The 18498-nt window shown below is 43.2% G+C and overlaps 2 protein-coding genes across 2 annotated transcripts in view; one reads left to right on the top strand and one right to left on the bottom strand.

The window, feature by feature from the left end:
* Nucleotides 1-4579: 4579 nt before the first annotated feature.
* On the top strand, nt 4580-7072 carry rasl11b (RAS-like, family 11, member B). The gene is made up of 4 exons (XM_020603467.1): nt 4580-5081; nt 5206-5262; nt 5354-5430; nt 5872-7072. The coding sequence occupies exons 1-4, from the start codon at nt 4967-4969 to the stop codon at nt 6367-6369; spliced, it is 747 nt and encodes a 248-aa protein (XP_020459123.1). The 5' UTR covers nt 4580-4966; the 3' UTR covers nt 6370-7072.
* Nucleotides 7073-8142: 1070 nt separating this feature from the next.
* The window catches only part of scfd2 (sec1 family domain containing 2), an 88835-nt gene continuing 78479 nt past the window's right edge, over nt 8143-18498 (bottom strand). The window contains exons 7-9 of the mRNA XM_020603539.1: nt 14689-14823; nt 11147-11266; nt 8143-8525 (exon numbers count right to left, since the gene is read on the bottom strand). Coding sequence (XP_020459195.1) covers nt 8433-8525; nt 11147-11266; nt 14689-14823 — 348 coding nt within the window. The 3' untranslated portion in view covers nt 8143-8432. The remainder of the gene's footprint in view (nt 8526-11146; nt 11267-14688; nt 14824-18498) is intronic.

Raw genomic sequence — 18498 nt, 5'->3', positions numbered from 1 at the left:
TTCTGGGCCCTTACTAGCAAGCTGACAAGTTGAGTGGGACTCTTTGTCACGCTGACGACTGCGAGGAGGCCAGAGAAGGGTATGGCTGTTTTAAACATTATCGCCTCATTAAATGGCCATTATCACACACTTTAGGAGTAAACTGTACCTATCAGTGTGGCAGAATATGCATATCGTCAGTGCGTGTTATAATGAGGTGAGGAGGTCTGGGTGGATGGGTGAGACGACATGACATTAGACTTTCAAACAGGAGACAGCTGCTTGTTTCAAACCAGTACTCAGTGTTGTTACCTCAGCTTATTTGAACCCAAACCATGAGCTTTCCCTAAACCCTAATCAATTTGCTCACTGAGCTGATGACAACAGCTTACTAAGCTGACTAGAAGGAAGTGGAGCAGGGCCTTCCTTGCCCCTATCTAGTATGTGTCCAATGACCAACTGATAATGGTCATTTAATGGAGGGATAACATCCGAAGTGGATGGGAGCTGGGACAGCAGTTACATTAGAGCTTTCAGAGTTACAGTCAGACTCCCATCTGAGTCACTTGTCATCAAACCTCCACTCTGTACACACAGTACTGTGCATAAACTTTCTCATGCTCTTTGTATAATTGCTAGTATGTGAAGCAGGGCTTGGCTTAGCTTCATTTTGACCACTCACAGTAACCACATCCACAAATCAGAGCTCCAGCCCTGGCCCAGAATCAGCCCCCAAGGAGGCACTTTGTCTGTATCAAACTACCACAGAAGGCCCACTCTGAACGGCACTCTGCCTCCAGCTCCATTTAGGCAGGGCAGTAAAGAAACTAAACGGACAAACAACGCCCCGGGGGAGAGTCTGAATTACTGACAACAGCCCAAAACCGTAAAGCTCAACCACTGAACCCCGTGTCCCAACATGAGCTGTGCCTGCCTGTGTGCTCTATCGTATTCTTGATGAGTTTAAAACTCATTAGAGCCTGGCTCCCTGGTTTTCTTTATATAGAAATGACATAAAAAATACATTAGAAATATTTGATTGCTGCCATGGATGCCTGAGCAATGATGATTCATAAAAATGAGTCTGAAGCTGCAGTGGGCTGTGGCTAAGCTGAGACATCCTTTTGTCTTTTGCTACTTTAATCACTGTGAATTCTCTATTTTCTAGCTCCATACTGCTGTCCTCAGTGCTGAGGCTCATTACTGTTTTGCCTACAAACGTGTGCTGATGGCACTCTTATTTACTATACACATAGAGAAGAGGTGCAGAGAATTATTAACTACTATGACGCAGGTGGGTGTCTGGGTTAAGAACTCCTTCCTTTAAATTTCCTTATCCTGTTGCTCAATAAATAGAAATGGTTAGGTGCATTTTTTTTCTAATGTACCACTGGGATGTAAGATCGTTCACATTTTGGCTTTAGTCCCCTAGAACTTGACTAGAACAACACTATTCATCCTCAGAGTTCTGAAAAATATAGTTTATCTCATATAAGCTATTATTTCTTTGTAGCTTCTTCCGGTTCTTTCAAACCAGGAACTCTCAATGAGACGAAAGAGACTGCTTTAGATTTTATAAAAAATAACCGTGCTGGTTTATTCAGAGGATCACAGGTAAAATTCACATTACACGTCCAGAGCTCTCTCACCCCTCTGCCTGCAGGCAGCAGAAAAGCTGAAGATGTCTGGACCCAACAACCTATATAATATTAATCATTTCTGGGCTGTCAAACCGTGACGTCACCTGATAAGCCAGCTTTGCAGCTGCTCTATCGTTTAGCCAAAACATGAGGAAAAGTCAAGGTGCGTGGCTGTTGTTTTCGTGGTGTGTATCTAAACAATTGGACATAACCTTACACATTAAGACAAATATTAAGACTAGCATTACAGTTGACACTAACAGCTCTTTTCCTGTAACCTTGACGTGCCTGCAGTCTGCACTGCAGGCTGAATAGTTAACAGCCTAAGCTAGTCACCCTGTCTGCACTAACATTACTAGACAACAAATCTCTGAATATCTATCTAACTAAAAAATAACCTAACACTCATCAAAACAATACAAATGGAACCTTTACCCTCAAACATCAAAACCTCCTCCTAATCTTCAACTAAAAACAAATAAATATGATTCATTTAAATGCAATTTCACTTTTTTACTCACAGATTTTGTATGTGAGAAGAAAAAACAACTTTTCAATTAGTGAAAATAATCCTGAATTTTAATTTAAATACATGTTTATGGTCGCATGCACGCCAGACAAAAACACTTCTCCTCTGTTATTACTGCAGCCCCTTTTTTTTTCTGTCTGTCTCTTCTACATGCACCCAGCCATCCAGGCTGGAACACATAAACAGTTTGGGCACTGACACATGCACGTCACTTCTCAGAAATGAAAGTGGAAACCAGTTAGTGGTTGTTACACCAGGTATCAGCTGTGGAATGTACCTGGAGCATGAGAGATGGAGGATCATGAGGAGGTGGTGGTGCTAAAAGGGGGCCACTGTCATTCAGTCAGCACCGTAGCAAACACAACCCCCTGCCGCTGCTGAGATTCAGAGGTATGCAAATGCTCAAACATGTTGGAAGGTTTACATTTCAATAAGAAAAAACAACCTCTCTTCCTTTGTGTGGGCCAATAGCTCTTTGTGCTGGGAGGACAGTACAATTTCCATTGGTCATTAGAAATGCAAATGCTTGTGTAGGTATAAACAAATAAGACAAGAGATCTGTGGAAAGATGTGCAAATAGATGTGCTTCTCAGAGCTGTTTGTGTGCTTCTGCAATAAGATCCTGCAAGAAAAGAATAGAAACAACAACCATGCATGCATTACATTCTCTTATTTCTTAACTAATGAATTCAAATATGGAACTGACACCAATTTAAAACCTCTACCTGCCGGGTGATAGACAGCACTGAGCAACCTCTTTGTTTGTAACTTCCACACAACTTTGAAAAAACTAGATGATCTGGTGTAAAACAATTACCTTCTAACAGTCACAATAATTAAAGGCCATGAGGATGATAAGCTATCATCATGCTGATAAACGTATGACCGTAGCTCATGAGGTCTGCCCTGAGGAAAGCCTCTAAACTGCCCCTGTGTCTCTTATATCCCAGATGACCATCCCCTGTAGGATCAGGCCCAAGGGCGAGCGACAACTGTGCCTCTCTTCAGCTACTTTGGGAAATCAGTCCTCGCTTCTGAGGACACCCTCCTCCTCACCCCTCGTCCCTTCTTCCAACCCCAAGTTAACTTGACATTTCGTTTGCAGAGAATATTCTCCCTGGTGATCACCCACCTTGCCCGCTGAAGGATGAGCCCCTGTTTTACACTCTCTCAACATCTCCTGGCACCTCTGTGTAAGTGACACTCTGATCCGAGGTCAGGTATTGTTCTGCTGCTGCTGTACTAGGCCACCTTCACTCAGAGGTATTGTAATTTACCTCCAGCCCCCCACAGTTAAAGTGCAGTGGACTTTACTGGAGCCACTGTGTGAAATGTATCATCACTACATCAGCACAGCTTTTGAATACAACACAAGTGATATTGAAGCCCACATATTAGCATCAATTTACAGTCATTATGTTGACAGTGTGCAGCTTTCTTCTGGTGTGAATCACTCATCATTTCTGGGTCTCTTGTGAATCAAATGAGTGAATCCCGGCTCTTCATTAGCACATGCATCCTCCCTTTGTTATCTGGCATAATTAGCCTTCTCACCTGGCTTCTGGAGGTGGGCACAGCCGTGGTGCCTTTTACAAACAGTGAGCAGCATAGGCTTAGATTACAAAATGGTGGCACCTAACTCACATCTGACAAGGCAGGAGCTTGAGCTCAGTTTGTTAAACAATAAATCTCTAAACTGGGTTGTGGTTGAACAGTGGAGAATCTCGTTTACATGTCATCAGATTAAATATGTACTCACTATTACAAGCTGCCAGGGTGGAACTGACTGTGGCGTGGTCAAATGAACAGCTGTGTGTGTGTGCGCATGTATACACACCTAACCCTGTCTGCTCATGAATCCTGGGCAATAATGCCTTATTTCAGCATAGCTGCCTGTCATCAGCACTCTTATCAAAAATACATACCAGACCATAAGCACAGGGGTGGATGCCAAAATACCTCGGAGCACAAATGAAAGATGGGAGAGGGAGAGAGGGCAGTTTGTGGGGGGTGTGCCGGAGAGGGCAGAAGTCAGAGGGACAAAGAGGTGACACAGGTAAAATAAATCAGAGTTGTGTGAAATATCAGCAAGTGCTTTGTAATGTTGCAGTACTCTTAGTCACAGCATGAGCACTTTCTTGGGGGTGGTAGTGGGGGGGGGGGTGAATTTGAACATCAGAGGCTGTTGACCCCCTATGCAGAGAAATTTAGGGGCATGTCTGAACAGGTCACCGCTGCAACACAACACTGGATAAAGGACTGGTCCACACCCCAGCTAACTACATACACAGAATGGAGGTGTGTGGTTGACACACCAAACCATGAAACATGAGAAACGATGGAATTTGAGGATGTGGAATAGACACAGGCAGGGGAATGTGACATGACATTTCGCTGCAGAACATGTCCATGATATCTGCTCTGTGCTCTGCTACAATATAAGTCTATGAAAACACTGTAGAGATATAAAAATACCTTGTATTTTGACACCCAGCCACAGGCTCCACCTGTCGCACAAGCATTTCTGTGTAGCTTGCAAAACCACATGCAGGCGGGGGAGCACGGGGGGTTTGGGGGGAGGCTGGGTCAAGTAGCGACCAATCAGATGTGAGCTGCAGCTCCAGTGTTATAAAAACCAGTTGTGCTCCCACTGTCCTCCCAGTTCGCTGCCGATGCCTCAACGACCTCACTTCATGTCTGCTGAACAACTCTGGGACTAACACAGGATTAACTTCACCCATTTCCTCTGAAGGCAGCTCCCTAGCTTTGGAAATTGTACGCTTTAGCTTGTTTTATTTGGGCAGAACTGAGCGGAGAAATGCGCCTCATACAGAACATGACGACCATCGCGGAGTGTCCAGCACCCGAATACCCGGTGCCCAACCGGGTCATTAAGATAACAGTGATAGGAGGCTGCGGGGTTGGGAAAACAGGTAAGAAATGAGTAACACCGTGCGTCCAGATTTACGCACTGCGCGTTCACTGAGCCATCTCTTTTGTGCGACTTTACAGCATCTCATGTGTCTAATTCTCTGTCGCCGGTTTTCTGTATTGCAGCGCTTGTAGTGAGATTCCTAACAAGGCGTTTCATCGGAGACTATGAGAGAAATGCTGGTGAGCTACTGACCGATACAATGGCCTAAAGTGGATCCCTAACACTGAAAATGTTGGAGTTAAAGTCGTTTCTCCCCTTTTCTGTGCGCAGGTAATCTCTACTCTCGAGAAGTCCAGCTGGAGGGAGAGCAAGTGACCATCCAGGTTCAGGACACGCCGGGCGCAGAGGTAGGTCTCTCTCAGCTGTTCCGTCCTAGAGGGTTACCACCCGAACATCTGTTTAAAGACTGACGATAATTCAGAACAAATCTAATTTACTGTCTGGCCGTTAAGACTCTCTTGACTAGTCACCAGTCCACAGACGTGCTCGTGCATGCGTGCGTGCATGTTTCTTCTACTGATGTAGAGCCCTTCAGTCTGGTTAATCTAATCTCTCATTTAGGCTAATGGATGTCTGAGGCCAGGGTAAATGATACCCTGGTCCTGGAGGAGTAACCCTATAGCTCCTGTCTGCCCCAGGCAGCATTCCTCTCATTACCAAAGATCAGTGGCATACAGTCAGGGAATGTTTAATCTGTTCTCAGTTCAGTTTATTAGCCTAGCACAGAGCAGGGTTAGTGTTTCCCTGTGCTGTGGTTTAATCACTCTTCATTTTTCTTTCCTTCCCAGATGACAGACAATGGCAGCAGTTTATCAGACCACGTGACCAGCGCCATCCAGTGGGCTGATGCTGTGGTGTTGGTGTACTCCGTAACAGACCGACACAGTTTTGACCTGATCGATCGGTTGCATCAGCTGGTTGCCCGTGCAGGTGGTGCCACTATGCCTCCAGTAATCTTGCTGGCCAATAAGGCGGACCTGCTGCACCTGAGGCGGGTGGACACCCAGCAAGGCTCTTTCCTGGCTAGAACACTAGACTGCTCTTTCTATGAAGTGTCTGCCAGCGAGGACTACAGTCAGGTGCACAGGGCTTTCAACTGGCTGTGCTGCCAGCTAGCCAAGCAGCCGCCCCCTGCCTCCAGCTCCTCAAACAACTCTGCCAGTGCTACAACAGAGAAGAGGCGCTCGACCCTCATCCCCAGGCCAAAATCACCCAACATGCAAGATCTGAAGAGGCGATTCAAGCAAGCGCTGTCTGCAAAAGTGAGGGCTGCCACCTCGGTGTGAGGATTAGAAGCTGAAGGTGGTTCTGAGTGGCCACGGAGAGAAAGAGAGCAAGAAGACAAAAGATTCATGCTTCTCCACTGGACTCCTGTTCCAGTCTGACTGAAGAAGGCAGGTCTGAGATGAAAAGTGATATGTTGTTTATAGCAGGAGACAGATGAATCTTAACAGAGGTAACAGCCTCAGACAGGAGTCCGTCCTGACAGACACCATGTGTGAGGAGGAGCAGTTCACCTGTAGAGAAGACACCTGAAGATGCAGAAGCAGCTGTCTGAGGCTGACTGAACCCCAGACTCTGCATAAAAAATCTAACTGTAAATCAAGCTCCCCTGGCAACATCGAGTCCCTGAAGGGCTCTAGTGTTTATTTTTAGCTGTGCTGCCCATTGTAGCAGCTCTTTATTCAGTCTGCCACTACATGGCTCCACTAACTGCTGGCATTATTATACCAGCCACTTGAGCCGGGGCTCTATGCAGCTGTCTGTGTGTGTACTCAATCTCTGTATGTCAGTGTATTTCTGCAGGATCCAGAAGCATCATTGTGCTTGACAGATTAATAAGAGGAGGTGGGCTCAAGTCTGTAGTGCAGACAGAGTATGTAGTGTGTGGTCGTTATCACTGATGCACTTTAGAGGAAGGAATAGTCCAAAGGGACTATTTATTACTTGTTGCAACTTCATATGTTGTTCACAATAAAATGATGATGAATTTAAAATGACTCTCTCTTTTTTTTTTTATGTATCATTTTGCATGTGTGCATTTTATCACAGGAATGTCTGGAGGTACTGCCCAACAAGCAGACACAGATAAGACATGTTCAAATCCATCCATTATCTATACCGCAGACAACCACACACACACACACACTCCTATGGGAAATTTAGAATCGCCAATCAACTTAGGCTGCTTATAAGATGTATGTTTTTTCAGCATTATAGGCAAAACACTCACATTTTGAGTCCATGTGAAGTCCTTGGCTCATAAGCCCATGACAAATCACTACTGTGAGGGAGATGACACACTCAAAAAGGTGATCTGACTCATGAACACCGCAGCTCTCCTAAGACGCTTTGATAACAGCAGCAATGAACAGGACTGTGGACAACATGAATGGGGAACTGCATCATGGATCTTAAAATCTGTACAAAGCTAAACACACAGTCTCATCCTTGAGCCCAGATAATCAACTTGACAAAAATGCTGTTGAGCCAGTTGGAATCAAGAGATCAGGTTTGCTTTCTCAGAAAAATAATTTGGGAATCCAATCTGTCAAGGGAGCCACACACACGCACACACACACACACACACACACACACACACACAGACACAATTTACTGGAATGCAACATTTGTGTCTCTGACAAAATGTGGGAGACTCTTGCTAGTCACAAATGGTGTAGGTGGATGAAATTACTGAGCTCTAGCTGAGGTAATTTAATTCATGTAGGGAAGAACAAAGAGCGCGGTGAGTGTGAAGGGACCTTGCAGGGTGTAGACAAATTATCAACCTTCACAGACTGTGAATCAGCTTGTCATTCTGATCCTTTTCATCACCATATGATGTGGCGAGGTGAGAACGGATACTGGCAGAGAGTGTGTATTCTCTCCACCACGACAGCAGGCCCTCCTCTGTTCACACCGTCATGTGAGATGAGTTCACACGTGGCCCACTTTTAACGCAGTCTGGTTAAAACGGCTAACATCCCAGCCTGATGTATATGCAAATACAAAACACCATCACAAATAAGAGTTTTTTGTTAATATAGTTTAAATATTTTGACATTTGATACAAGCTTTGCCTCAAATGTACTTGTACAGCTCGTGCTCAGGAAGACGAGGATGCTGTCAGTCACACATAATAATGTAAAATGTCTATTTAAAAAAAAAAAAAGAAGTACAGCAGCTACTTTTACACAAGGATTCAATCTAACAAATCAAACAGACATAAACAGAACAGCTGCTTAATTTTCCATTTATTCAAACTTGTGGCTGTCAACACTTGTCACACCTGAGATGTTTGTAGCGCACATTCTGCCTCACGTGCATCTGTGTTTCCGTGTGACACTGGTCAGACACCAATATCAGGCACCAGTCTTTGGGTGGTGAAGAAGAGCTCGGGGATATCGGTCGGCCTCAGTAACCTGGTGGACAGAACCAGCACCTGGAGGGGAGAACGACACATTCTTAAGGTTAGCAGAGGTCACTTGCATGTAACTCGACACTTATAAACGAAACAGACACGAATGCCAGTGTGAGTAATATGTGAACTGACCATCAACAAGGTGGACCAATCAGGTGACTTGGAAGCAGCTTTATTTTCTTAATCTGACCGAAGGAGGTTGCGATTTAGGCCTGGTTTGTTTTTAATGACTGTTTTTACGGGAACTGTTATCTCAAAAATATTTTTTGGTTAGTGACATAAAATCTTTTCAGAGTGAACTTCTCTTTGAGAATAAGGTCGTGCGATAAGAATCAGGCACAAACTGTGTTTACCCAGTTCTGGGGGCTGTTTGAAACAACTGAGAGAAACTATATATAATAACTATATAATACATATAGAAACAAGGAACTCATAGCATTGCTGGCTTCAGCCATCTGGTAGAGCCATCCAGAAACAAACACAGATGTGGTTTATGGCTTCATTTAGACACGTTATGATCCATTAGTTGAAAAGCCACACCATATTTGGCACCTTCGTGTTCCCAGTTTCCTCCCAGGCTCCATCAGCTATAGCATTAAAAACCCAGTGTGTTGTAAAAGGCTTTGACCACTGACCATGACTTTTTTTTTTGTCACTTTTGTCATTTATGTTTTTGTATCAATAATGTTGTTGCCAATTTGATCAAATTTGATATCCAAAGTGTTTAATATAAGTTTGTTGCATGAAAGACAAAAATAAAATGATCAGTTTATTACAGTTTATTTCTCCAGAGTAATCCAGTTGTTACCAACACCTCTGTTCACTGGCCGGAGTCCTGGGGATGAACACTACAGTATGTTCAAAACAAAAGTAACAGTGACTCAGGTACTTCAGACATGAGACCGACATGTACCATTAACATTATGTAAGAGGTGCACATCTGAGAAGGGTATCGGAATTATCTGCAACCACTGTAAAGAATCCAACCACCAGTACAAACATTTTACATTCTCCTGTCAAGTCTACAGGGGCCGTGGGTTTGACACTCACTATAAAAATGTCAATGAAAATAGGTGGAAATTTCTGCAGTGACCCATGGAATGAGTGATAGAAGTGTTTACTGCAAGTACTTTATTTAAATGAAACATGCACTATGATGTATATGAACACCCTGATGCATCTTTATTTAGATGCAGGTCTGAGTCCAGATGCAACATTTGACAGATGCAGAAGATTTTACAGCACTCTCTCAATCATTGTTTTGCTATAATCAGAACCACAGTCCCTTTCTGTTGTGTAACAGAGAAGGCCTGGTTCTCTGCAGCAGTGTTGCTTTAACTCTGGGACAGCACATAAATTTGGCAACAGGCCTGTTTGTAGTGGCAGTGAATCTGTTTTAGAGGAACGCTGTCCAAGTGCAAGACCAAAACTGGTTCACAGGCATTAGCCATCACACAGGCACACACCTGCTTATACACAGTATGTTGTGCATGCATGAACTAAGGTTATTGTGCGTCTCCTGAGGTCAGTGTGTGTGTGACCCAGCAGGTCATTGTATAAGCTGGTCTTTATTCAGTTCTTTTGATTACAGATGGAAGACTCTGATCCTCTCCACCCCTCTCATTGGCTCCTTCTCAAAGCCTTTTATTAAGACAAACTCACATCACCCAGTCTGATCTCCTTCTTCCTCGCAACCACAGCAAACTCACTCATCTGCATGTTTTGCATGTCAGTGTAAACTGCAAATGTAATCAGCACTTAAAAGCACACAGACCCACAGGCTGGCATGTATCTTTACATGTATGAAATCACTGTTCATACAGTACATGTAACGATCAGACGACGGTCTCAGCTCTGCATCTGGTCTGAGCCATTGTTCATGTTCGGTGCATGGACCCACACGGCTCGTGTTAGAACAACAGACGTTTAGGACCTGGATAGAAATGATTCATCCACAAATAATGTAATGTCTCCAGTGTTTGGATCTGACTTATAAAGAATATATCTATCTGTAATGTCAAATTAACAAAAACACTGACATGTTTTATGTATACTGTATTTTCATTTGTTAGAATTTCTCACAACCCACAATGTAACTCGAGGAAACATACACAAGTACTATTGGCCATTGCTGTCGTGATCATGAGGAGTTTGATCTAAATTATCCATTAAGAGCTTTAAGAGGCACCTAAAGCATTAAAGTGTTAAACAGATTCAGCAGTTTCTCATAGTTTCATCCCTTACACCGACTCCACAGGCCTTTCACTCACAGTTACCATCCATGGCAAGATCTGAAACACTTCACCTGCCCTATTATTAACAGGATCACCCTTTTGTTTATTTGCAGGGTATTTATTTGACATGTTTGTATTTAAGGAGAGGGAGAAGGTGGCAAAGGCAACTGAAACAAAGTCAGGATTTGCCTTCTTTATTAGAGGAAGGTACAAGTATGCAGTCCTGCAGGTGTCACAGAGAATCGACTTGTGCACACAAATAAGTAACTTAATGGACAGTGCACCTTTTTTCTCCATGAATCTATGTGCTCCGTGTATAAGCAACTGTCAGGTTGGAAATGCCACGGTGATTTTACAGACATGGCCATCTACCAGTCACCTGGGAGTAAAAGACTCTCACTTACTCACCTGAGTCCCTGGTTTGTGTGTGGCAACAATGTCTCTGATGAGACGAAGCTCTGACGGTGTGACTCCACCAACCAGGAAGAGGAAGAGCAGAGGGTTGTCGGCGGGATGTGGACGACTCACCTGAAGACAGGACATTGTGATTGGTCAGTGTATTTTTAGACCATATGAGGTGTTGATACCGTTTCTTATTATAGGGCTGCCTGTGATAAACAACCCACTTTGTCTAGGGAACACTTAATCGTTTCCTCTCCATATTATTATCTGTGCTTCTCTCTGTGTTTTGTGGATGAGTTAGGGCTCAGCTGGACACCGGTAAAACTGTGGTGATGCTGATGAGAGTGGACTCCAGCAGGACACGGGTCACTGCAACTGCAAACAGAGCTCAACCATCACCTTTGTGTTAATATGGACATGTAATCAGACACACACCCTCATGCAACACATGCAGACAGAAATAAATGTATGAAATCAGTGGTCAGGGAACTCCTACAGACTCAGACATTTGCAGGTACAGCAAGAACATGAAGGTGTAGTTTAACAGCACAGTAAAGCCCGGTGGTTTTGCTGAGAGTGACTAGCTGCCGGAGAATAATGGCTCTGTGCTATTGCCTGTTGAGCTCAAATCAGGACACATCTGCTGCCTGTAAATGCCAGCCAAGCAATCAAAGCTGCAGGGGGTGGACCCAGGTGGGAGTGGCTGTACACGTGAAGCACCAGCAAGCCTGGGTGAAGCGTGTCAATGGTGGTTCAACATGTGTTTGTCAATAAAAATGTGTGAAAAAATGTCTTGTGGTATATGCAGCACATGTTATATGTTGAACTTTAGGACAGATTCAGCGGCACTTGACAGGACAGTCACACCAACTCCATGTGTGAGTAGAGTGTCTGAGCCATGTGTCCTGCCATGTGTTACATGGGGAGGAGGGGCTTATGGAAGTGTGTAGTGAGGAGCTGTGAGATGAAATGTGACGCCAAGTGCAAGTGAGGAGAAGAAAACATTATTGTCCCGATGAGAAAACATTTATGTTCACAAAATGTCTTTCAGATACAACCCACAAAATGTTCTCAATGTAAATGATTTAAAAAAAGCTAAGTGCTGGCAGGGAGTTAGCTTTCCTTTTTCAGATATTCACTATACAACTGGTTTCCAGATTTTTCCACACATCAACCAACTTCAAAAAAACATTCAAACCATGTCCATCCCTCTAAATTGCCCGTAGGAGTGAATGTGTGTGTGGTTGTTCGTCTGCATGTTGGCCCTGCGATGGACCGGTGACCTGTCCGGGGTGTACCCCGCTGGTGATCATGGCTTTGTCAGTTAGAGTAGTTTGCAAGGGCACGAGTTTAAACATAATGAGGCTGTAAAGGTGGACTAGTGAGTCTCTGCATTCGGTGTGGTGATGTTTAATGTCCCTGAAAACTTCGGAGTCTCATTTAGCTACTTGTTAGCACCCATCTTTTTTAAGACATGTAAAATCATTAAAAATCACAAGTGGGGTATTTACTAATGTATTTTATGTCGAGGAATAAAACTTTAAATACACCGACTTGTGTTAACTACAGACCTTACTTCAGGCGACACCTCCACTTGTCTCAAGTTTCAGACTTGGCGTGTTACTAGTGTTGCTCAGTGGGGCTTGTTCCTGCAACTTCATTCACCAGGAAGCATTAATAGTGATATTAAGCAAATATGGAACAAAGTATGCTCCAAAATGTGAGATACCCTGTGACATTAATCATTGGCTATATTTTCTGGCATTAGTCATACAGAGGAACTGTGGCTGAACGAACCTTTGAAGGAGCATGAGCCAGATCAACTGGGACTCTGTCTAAACATGGCACCCCCCACAGTTTTAATGAGATAAACTGCAGGGTACGCAGTAGGCTCTGGGTTAAAAAATAGAGGTTTTACTGCATAAGGTGTGTGTGCTGTGCTCCTATAGAAGATTTACAGTTTTAGCTTGTCTGAGTTGGTGATTCCTAGGCTATGTTTCCTAATTTTTGTAAAACCAGGCCACAGTTCACAACCAGTCTAACTCCTCCCCTCTGGGGAATCATGAGTTTAAACAGGCCCAGATGTCGGATAATCAGACCACTGATAGCAGTCTGCTCTGCAGTGTATATACATCACCCACAAGTCTAAAACAACATCCGAAATATTAGCATAACCCAAACATAACCCAGCAATTCAACTTTTTGAAGTATCTAAATTAATAAATAAAATCCAACATATGATTGTAAAATCAATTAACACTGAGTTGACTGGCAGGAGGGATGTGAGATTTTATGATGAACTGAATCGTTGCTAAAGAAAATGTACTTCGCCAAGAAGAATTAAGTGAACCCTTTGGAAACGAACATGATCCAGTCAGGGAATGTTTAATCTGTTCTGAATTCAGTTTATTAGCCTTCCAGATTGTTGTTTTTGTTCTTGTCCATACACTGTTTAAACATTCATGGTGTGAAAATGACATTAAGAAAGGATAACTGGAGAGGGGAGCTAGCAAAACTCGTGTCTGCAGACCCTCAACAAAAGCACCTACTATTTAAAAAAAAGTGGTCAAATGTGCAGACATAGGTAGTGCTACAATAAAAATGAAGGTGTGGATGGGTGGATATAATTCTATGGACATTAAAGGTTTCATACTTGGTACAGAGGGATCTCCTGGGAATACGCTTGACACATTCAAACTAGTCACCGAACCATAAGGTACAGAAGGAACATCATTTTCTGTACATTCCTCTGATCAAGAACAGCACCACCACTTGGCCAGTTGCACAGAACCGTGATGATGCAGGCAGCTACCACTTTAAAACAGTGAGAAACCAGCTAACAGTCCAGCAGCAGTGGGCCAAGGGAGGAATGTTCTGGGGACAGATGAGGTCACTTTTGTGAAGCCCATTTGGTGAGGCACATTGTGTTCTTTAAATGTGAAGTGAAAAGAAGCAGCTGGTGGCTCCATGTAGGAACATGTGGCTGTTTGTCCTTTAAAATCTGATCCTAAGGCAAACAGTCGCTGTATTGTTCATCTTTCTTCCTTTCATCCCTTCATGACATAATCTGTTACTGTATTAGTTAACAATGTCAGGTAACATGTGACTCCATTACATACAAATGTTTGTGTGTGTGTTGGTCTCACTGTATATACAATGGACAGACTGACAGCTCCCAGAAATGAAGTCACCAGGATTCGATCACCCCCTGGTGGTTGGTTGCAGTATAGATCGTAAATCACGCCTCCTCTATGTTAGCAAATGGGACATGAGCCAAACTAAAATCTCAAAGCACAAATCAAATACATTTTTCCCAGATGCGACTTCTGTCATTTTTGGCAGATATTATCACACTGATGTGTCTACAAGGGGTCATCTTTCTGGTAAGATACTGTATTTGCTTTGATTGGCGGCCTGATGCTGCGACTTTACTTCTGGTCGCTACTGTGCAGAAGCTGGTTTCAAAAAAGCAAGATGGCAGCCGCCGTATTCACAGTATTTTGGCTTCACTTTTGCATAGTGGGGGGATTGTTTGAGCAATGTCTGACCTTCATGAACATACTGAAGCCAGTCTTCAGCAGGTCTGTGAGGCCTCCGGACATGTGCTCAATGTCAGGGCATTCGAGCCTGCCGGGGTGGAAGACTTCCTCCAGGATCTGCCGTAGGAATGGACGATAGGTCGCCTGCAAAACAAACACCAAACACTTGAGCATTACAGTTAACAGCCAAACAGCAGCTTTATTTTTATATATAGAGATGTGTCAAGTGTAAAATTCGACAGTACACAATGTTTTTATGCACAGTGAAGAGTTGTTGGTGTATTTTCCATAGAGTGCCCTCCTTTCAGCCTCTGCATGTTTGTGTGAGTGACCGTGGGTGGGACACAGTGGAGTTATAAACAGCTCTGCTCGACCAAATAGGCTGCTGACTCATGAGTCACTTCAGGAAGAGGAGTTTATGTACTACTGCAATCAACACAAAAATCCTGCAGTGCTGGAAGTGTAACTTTGGCAAATCATAAGTGGGGAAGTGTTCAGGGGGATATCTCAAATCAAAAATCAACACGTGACAGCCTCACAGTCCTGTCAGTACTTCTGAACAATGTATTATCCAAACTACTAACTAGCTCCATAGTTAGGAGCTGTCTAGTTTTCACAAACATAGCAATTATTACTTTCTTTTATTAAAATCTTGTTTTTGAAGGAGCTGAACTTCACCAAAGCCTCATAAATACCTTCTTATACTCTTAAAAAGTGGTCCATCAAAACAAACCCTCTATATCAGGGAGTTAGCCTTTTCTGCCCAGGTACCCAGGACAGAATGTACCATTTATGGGAGTGAGGTTTGCTGTCTCGATAAAGACCCAGATATGAACAGGCTGAATATTTTCTGGTACTGAGCCCTAGCTACTAGCTAGGGGTACTGACACACAGAGGCTGTATGACAAAATGTAAGCAAGGAAGACAGATGTGAAAACTCAGCAAAGACCACATCTACAAACTGTTGATTTAAGCATTACGTTCATACACCCACACACACACACACACACACACGCTGTCCAAATGCTAATGCATCTAGGTGATTCTGCCCACAGGCATCCTGTCACCTCAGCATGGCCCATTAGTATGTACTGAATAGAAGACTGAGCCTCCCACTCCCCTAGTCCCTGAGGAGCAGACAAATATTGCCTGGGGAAATCCTGCTCCACTTGTTATATAAAGCACAAATTATATAAACTAACATTCACTTCAACCAACATGACTTTTCTACCCTGCACAAATTAGGCTCAGAGTAAACACATTAATGATTCACCTCTGGCTAAATAACACACACACACACACACACACACACACACACATACAACCAACAGCACCATGAGCAACCAAACCTCCCCCCACTCACAGACACTCCATTTTCATCTGCTTTCCAAAAAGTTAAAAGCACTCCATTAAATCACAATAACAAACACCCACATGAAATAAACAATATTAGAACTAGACCTCCATCTGTCGTATGCTCCATCACTCAGACTCCATGTATTTTTTACCAGGACATTCTCCAGTGTTCAGTTGCTCACAGCATGACGTGCTCGGGAAATCTGTATGGAGCTCTGCACCGAGTATACATGTGATGGTAATGGCGTATGAGTGCTGCTGCCTGCTGGTTTGATTAATAGATAACGTGTTATCCTTCATTTAAATGAACTGATGCTCACGGCACACAGTGTCAAAGATTCTGGGATAAAATCATTTGATCCTACTGACCCACAGTGTCTGAAAGGGTCTTATTTCAGGCTCTGTGAGAAACAACATCTTACATGTCAGAAGGTAAAAAAAAAGGCAAGAGTAAGAATTTCTGACCTATGTTCATTTCTGTCTGAGCCCATGGGAGGAGAACACTGCACCTAATGAGAGGAAGACATCTTGACCAACAGATATTGGCTTCAGTGGTGGAGGGGATCCATACTGAGAGGCTGATAGACTTCTGATGCTTCTCAAGAACAGCCAGTAGCTGGCAAATATCACGCTGTTCTCCTTTTAAATCGAAACCTTTTCATAATACAGCAGGAACAGGAACAGGAACAGACAGTTCTGCCCTAAGAGAAACACAATGATGCTTACCTCCAGGCACACACATCTGTATAGTCACAGGCCAGGCAAAGGTAATGACATATTTTGACAAAGATGACTGTAAATTCTATTCCTTCAGCTGCGCTGAGATGGAGATGGGCTAGTGAACAATCCCTAGCAGCATTAAAACCTTTTTGACTTTTGAGACTTTAGTATGGCATATTTCCATACAAAGCAGGTTGGCAAAGCCATCAGGTCAAATGGCGCCATCAAGGTTGGCAAAGCCATCAGGTCAAATGGCACCATCAAGGTTGGCAAAGCCATCAGGTCAAATGGCACCATCAAGGTTGGCAAAGCCATCAGGTCAAATGGCACCATCAAGGTTGGCAAAGCCATCAGGTCAAATGGCACCATCAAGGTTGGCAAAGCCATCAGGTCAAATGGCACCATCAAGGTTGGCAAAGCCATCAGGTCAAATGGCGCCATCAAGGTTGGCAAAGCCATCAGGTCAAATGGCGCCATCAAGGTTGGCAAAGCCATCAGGTCAAATGGCGCCATCAAGCATAGGATGGTGTACAAGGAGCTGTCTCTACATCCGAGAGTCTTCATTCAATTGGCAGCATGCGTTCAATTCTGAACGTTGCTGTTAGTTGGTTCTCTTGTTTGACATTGCACCGCCTCTTGTCTGTCAATCAAATGAATGCACATTGCTCTATAAGCAGTCTGGCTGTGATCAGCCGACAACGCCAAGGCGGGTTGCTGTGTTGTCGGACAAGAATGCTTTTCAGTGTTGGATGTTCAACAGTATTTTCCTTCTACAATCAGAAAAGGACTTTGCTTGGTGCCAGTTCAGTAGGCTGCATGTTTCAGCAGTAGTATATGATGTAACTTAGCTTTGCTGAAGGACTTTTAATAACAGTTTGACAGGAATAAGTGTCAAGTACAGTTGTGAGGTTTACACTGCCTGGGTTAAATATATGTTTATTATGTTATTATTATGTTTACATTTTTACAAAAGTAATTAAAAGTAATAAGCTACTCTGATTAAGTAATTAAAATAGTTACATTAATAATTACATTTTTAACAGGGTAATTCTGAAAATAGCCTTCCCAACACTCTGTACAATAAATATGAAGCTACCACCAGCAGCTTGGTAAACAGAACACAAATATCAGTGTATAACAACATATTTTAAGCCATTTTGATGCCATTTTATCGTGGGCTATGCGAGGGGCTATTTCTTGGTTGGGACTAGTTGCTCAGACTCCATCAAGATACTGAACCCAGTCTTTGGGTTGAGGTATGAGCTGGCTGCTAGCTGTACAGCAGCTTTGTAGTTGGTGTTCCAGGAGCAGTCTCATATTTTCTGTGAGGATTATTGTACATTTCAATTGTGGCTAAAATGAAATAAAATAAAAATGGATGAAACGTCCTAGAACTTAAGAAATTTCAAACATTTCATCTTCAACTCCTCCAATGACAATACGACTTTGTACCTTATTGATTTACTGTATAAATGGGTCAACTTATGTAAGAACTGAAAAAAATAAAAGCCTCAACCTGCACATTTCAAAGGAGGTTCAAGAGACACAAGCAATAAAAGACAGAGAAAGGAGGACACAAAGGAGGCTGCCGTAATAACACTTGTTCAAGCTCAACTCTACTTCCAGGAATATTTCACTTTACTGTTATTTTCTTTCATTTAGCCTTCATGTACTTGACTAAAAAAACAGTGTGATGAACTTTCAAGGACTACCTTTTATGCTCCTGGCCTATAAGTGGTGGTG

Source organism: Monopterus albus, unplaced genomic scaffold (genome assembly GCF_001952655.1).
Source record: "Monopterus albus unplaced genomic scaffold, M_albus_1.0 scaffold61.1, whole genome shotgun sequence".
NCBI classification, from domain to species: domain Eukaryota; kingdom Metazoa; phylum Chordata; class Actinopteri; order Synbranchiformes; family Synbranchidae; genus Monopterus; species Monopterus albus.
Note: the sequence above shows the minus strand (reverse complement) of the source record. Positions and strands in the feature narration are given on the sequence as shown.